The sequence below is a fragment of the Odontomachus brunneus genome, unplaced genomic scaffold (genome assembly GCF_010583005.1).
Source record: "Odontomachus brunneus isolate Ranch 3 - 2012 unplaced genomic scaffold, Obru_v1 Obru_scaffold_229, whole genome shotgun sequence".
NCBI classification, from domain to species: Eukaryota; Metazoa; Arthropoda; class Insecta; order Hymenoptera; family Formicidae; genus Odontomachus; species Odontomachus brunneus.
The window spans coordinates 333,002-338,361 of record NW_022639679.1 but is presented as its reverse complement, the minus strand read 5'-3'; the positions used below and the strand labels follow the sequence as shown (position 1 = coordinate 338,361).

At 35.7% G+C, this 5,360-nt stretch overlaps 1 protein-coding gene across 3 annotated transcripts in view; it reads left to right on the top strand.

Annotated features, from left to right (window-relative positions):
• LOC116852485 (serine protease snake-like) overlaps positions 1-5,360 on the top strand; it is a 149,963-nt gene that overhangs the window by 30,553 nt on the left and 114,050 nt on the right. For all 3 annotated transcript variants that reach the window (XR_004379783.1, XM_032832917.1, XM_032832916.1), the window contains 2 exons: positions 3,649-3,758; positions 3,882-4,135. Coding sequence is in view for 2 of the 3 variants with exons in the window: in XM_032832917.1 (XP_032688808.1) it covers positions 3,649-3,758; positions 3,882-4,135 (364 nt within the window). In the remaining variant the exon portion in view is untranslated. The remainder of the gene's footprint in view (positions 1-3,648; positions 3,759-3,881; positions 4,136-5,360) is intronic.

Here is a 5,360-nt window from a genome sequence, read left to right as displayed (position 1 = left end):
GAATTTTTTCATATTGCAACTTTGGAGCTTTATAACTCGAAAAGTACTCAATGAAGAAACATTTCATTACAATGTTTTGGAAAGCTCTCGAGGTCAGCTACAAGAATATGTAATAAAAAATAGGGGATGCCGTTTAAAAAAATTGAGGTGACTTTCATGTGACTTTCAAATAATTCTTCAAGGTCAAAGCAATGATACCATCTTATGGTCCCCTCGAAACCAAACAACTTTTGTCTGAAAAATTTTTCTCTCCCGTGCTTGGTTTTCGACATATTCGACTGGATGGATTAAAATGGTCCACCCTGTATATATTTATTTATTCCCAAAACTCCATTAAACCGATGACTCAAATAGATTCATTATATATGTTGCGAAAAAACTGCCTCCGCCAGGACGCATCTTCCCACTATCATATTAATATTAATAAGTAATATTAGTATCTAATAGCACTAAGCTATCCGTGTTTGCTCCTTATATGCCTTTTTTAAATCTTACCGTTAGTTAATCTATTTAAAGGAGCTTTTCTACAATTTCGGTTTATCTGAAATAAATAAAATTTTATTATTTGTTATATTTTATTGCACTATGCATCGCCATGAACTTATATTGCTATCATGTGATAGTATGGTGACTACGTCATTAGAGAAAAAATGGCGGACCAATCACGATGTTTCAATCGAGGTATTGTGACAGTATATGTGTTGGCCAGATTCTTATTAAAAGATCTCTAGGCTGATCTCAACCGTAGCGCCTCTAACGGAGGAATACATTCAACTGAGATTTTCGTAATGAGGAGACGACGACAACAAGTATAAATTTACGATTTCGGACTTTGAGTTAAAATATATCAGTTTCTAGAGCATGTACAGAAAAAGTAAGGACAGTTTTATTAAGTAATGTAAACCCAAGGAATCGAAGCCTATCCAGAATCTTATCCGTTCAGTTATAGTTGAACGAGGAACCGTGCCTGTGTTCAACTAAAGTCGTCGCGTAAATATACACAGTCGGCCGCGAGTCCGTTGCTTTCGCTTGCACTTGGCTTCGCGACACTACTTTGTCGTTTGATCTTCCAAGATATTGTTACAGCGCATTGGTATCACTAGTTTCCGTATGATCGTTGAAGTCAAGCAATGAACAGCATGGTTCATGTAAAGATAGGTGACCGCCTGACACGGGATCGAAACCACGCGGGTCTTACGAATAAAAGGCCTAGTTTCACAACCTCTAGTTAACTTAATTGACCGATAATTCCATTGGACTTGACCAATCGCATTTAGCGTTAAGAAGAGTTAATCAGAATTAACCAATTACTTGTTGAGACTTAACCGGTAGTTAAAGTTAAACGGATGTTGTGGAACTGGGCCTAAGTATTAGGTGGTAAACTTAGTTCCCGCGGTTTTTTTGTTTAAAAAACTCATTTATTTCGACACCAAAAGCAAAAAATACATTAATCGAAGTATTTTCCCTCGCTAGCTATACATTTTTCCCATCTTTCGGACAACGCGTAGATTCCGCAACGATAGAACGATTGGTCTTTTGATGCAATCTATTCGTCGATCCATTTTCGCACATCCTCGTAATTTCTGAAGTGTGTGTAATTTCTCCACCAAGCCGTGCTGTATCGACCGGAACAAGTAATAGTCCGAAGGAGCTAAGTCTGGTGAATACGCTGGGTGCGGGAGAACTTCCCACTCGAGCTGCATCAGTGTTTCTTTGACGGCTTTGGCAACGTGTGGTCGAGCGTTGTCGTGCAAAAGCATGACTTTACGTCGATTGCTGGCTACTGCTGGCCTTTTTTCCAACAATGCTTCATTCAGACGGTTTAATTGTGATTGATATCGATCCCCCGTGATACTTTCGTTCGGTCTGAGTAGCTCATAATAAACGACGCTGTGCATATCCCACCAAATGCAAAGCATTGCTTTGTGGCCATGAATATTTCTCTTTGGTGTGGATGTCGATGGTTGGCCAGGGTCTACCCATGATTTTCTTCATTTAGGATTATCGAAGTATATCCATTTTTCATCGCCAGTCACTATGCGCCACAAAAAACTCTTCTTTTTCTGCCTGGCGAGCAGAGAAATAGAGATGTTTAAGCGATTCGCAATGGCATTTGCGGTTAATTCGTGTAGTACCCATTTTCCCTCCTTTTAAATTTGTCCCATTGCATGTAGACGTTTGGAAACAGCCATCGGAGTAACATTTAATGCTGCAGACAATTCTTGGAGCGTTTGAGTAGAGTTTTCGTCCAATAATGCCTGCAAATCGGTGTCTTCAAACTTTTTCGGTTGGCCTGAGCGTTCTTTATCATTGACATCAAAATCACCACTCTTAAATCGCTGAAACCATACTTGGCATGTTCTTTCCGATGGAGCATAATTGCCATAAGCTTCGAAAAGCAATTTATGAGCTGCAGCTGCAGTTTTTTTCAAGTCAAAGTAATGAAGCAGCACATGTCGAAAAAACAACTTATCACGTTCCATATTTAATCAAAAGAAAAAATAGCACTGCTCGCTTAAATGAATCTCTTCGCACTGAATTTTATTGACAAATGTCTAACCTCTAAAATGCAGCCAGTTTCAGATGTCAAAATAAATTACACCTACAACTAACGTCATCTAACTGTGAGCCGCAGGAACTAAGTTTACCACCTAATAAAACGACACAAAATATGAAATGCTAGGTTTTTTTATTATTTAGACAAAATAATCAATTATTGCGATAAAAATCAATTATCTGAACCATACTAATGAATAAATCGTTGGAATTTAACAAAAAATAGAGATTAATTAAAGAACCTACGAAACGACAAAATTTGCGCGCAATCTGCCGTCAATCTGCCGTCAGAGTTTGCCAGCAGGCTCTGCGCGCAATCTGCTGTCAATCCGATGTCAAAGTCTGTTAGCAGACACTGTCAGCAGTCTGTCAGCGTCCCTGGGGACGCAGATGTCTATGGATCTGTCGACAGATCCTGCTCGAATTCGATAGATTCTGTCGCCAATCTGATGTTAGTGTGCGCATAGATTGCAGGGTTTTATATCTTTATAAAGAAGGAGAGATGTATATTCTTTTATAGAAATGTAATACTGATAAGTAATAATTTGGCCAGTGATAATTACTGTCGTTCAATAATTATCACTGGCCAAATTATTACTTATCAGTATTATATTTCTATAAGGGTTTAATATGTGTTTTCTTATAAAATTGCACGATAAATTTAAATTATAGATTAAAAGACAATTAAATAATTCTACTAACATTGTATTACAATTAATATTTAAAGTTTCTGCGGTATGTAATAATGTTTAAATGAATTATTTGTTCTGCACAGTTATATAAATGTTACGTAGATAATACAAATTTTTATGTGCAATAATTATAAGAAATTCGTGCTCAAAAACTATAAACTTGATTAAATATTTATATAAGTACTAGATTTCTCATAATTATTTTGTAAATCAAAAATAATAAACTAATTATGTTTTATTTCTTGCATGTCGTTAAACTCTAATTTAATATTAATTTCTTATTTATATCTACAGTGATCTATCTTACAATAAAACACATTTCGTATATTAATCCATAGTGACCTATCTAAATTTCCGTATTATTTCGATAAAGATCAACAAAGTTGCGTTTCTGCTATAGGCAGTGATCGGTTATGGTAAGGACGAGGACATTACTTGGCAGTGTGGAGGAAGTGTTATTTCCGAGAATTTTATTCTGACTGCAGCACACTGTGTGGAATCGCTGAACAAGTAATGACTTTGTTACGATTACTATCATATCGATGTTCCTTATCTTAATAGTTCCATCTTAATAGTCTCGAATAAAATATCGAATGAAATATCACATTATTATTGACATTATGTGTGTTCTAGTGGTCCCGCAACGAAAGTGCGAGTCGGTTTGATTGATTTATTAGCTCCAGGTGACGCTATGCAAGAGAGAAGTATCACGAAGAGCATAAAACATCCGGATTATAAGCATGCAGTTAGTTACCACGATATAGCGTTGTTTAAACTCGATCGGCCGCTAAAGCTGAACTCTCAAGTACGTCCTGCGTGCCTGGAAGTAAACTTGCAAATACATGGAAAAAGTGCTATTGCTTCCGGATTTGGAAAAACTTCTTACGGTTTGTACTTTCTGAATGCTTGGTTCAATATATCATGTACGATAATATTCCAGATTACGGGACACCACCGATGACCTTGTCCTTCACATATGTTGTCAAGGACATTGTCAAGGCCCTTGTCCTTCACATATGTTGTCAAGGACATGTCCTTGAGTAACATTTAAAAAGTTTAAATGGCGGTTTTTTCTTTATTAAAAAATTATGAACAAAAGAAATTTCAAAAATGCGGTATAGATTTTCGAAATTTCATGTTGATTAACGTTAAGTATTCATAACAAGTATAGTTATGTAACAAAAATATTTTGTTTATTTTCAATAACTCGTTTCTGTAGTGTCGTGATGGTCACTAGTGATATATTATGTATTTATTTATTATGAATTTTTAACTATTTATAACGACATTACAATATTATACTTATTGTTTGTTAAAAAGTTCTTAAAAAAGTTTTTTTATAAATGGCTCTGCTTAAAATAATAGATAGAAAATGATAAAAAATTCTGGCTTTCTTTCCCAGTAGTGATTTTGTCTCTCTTATTTCGTGACGTAATTTAAGAAATTTGATACAGGAGGCCTATCATATATTATCATATCCCTAACAAATATCCTATAATATACATTCTTTATTGTCTTATGTATCTTTTTATTTTTCAATGATAATAAAAGTTGTGGTAAGTATGAAGTTTAGGGGACCCATCTCCGATGACCTTGATCGTGATATATATATTATCAAATACATCCTTTTCCCTTATAGAAATATCATACTAAGAATCATTGATAATTACTTATTTTCAGTATTAAAAATACTGGATAATAAGTAATTATCAATGATTCTTAGTATGATATTTCTATAAGGGTTGAGTAACAATCAAGAGGTTTTAACCGCTGTTCATTGTTTATTAAAAAGTTATTAGTAAAAGAAGTTATATAAAATGATTGTAATTTTTGGACACCGTATATACAACACATCAATTTGTAAGCTAGGAAGATGCCTGTACACACACACACACACACATCGCTTGCCAGCAAGCGCGTCGCCCGCCTGAGCGATGTGTGCATGCGAGTGTGTGTGTGTGTGTGTGTGTGTGTGTGTGTGTGTGTGTGTGTGTGTGTGTGTGTGTGTGTGTGTGTGTGTGTGTGTGTGTGTGTGTGTGTGTGTGTGTGTGTGTGTGTGTGTGTGTGTGTGTGTGTGTGTGTGTGTGTGTGTGTGTGTGTGTGTGTGTGTGT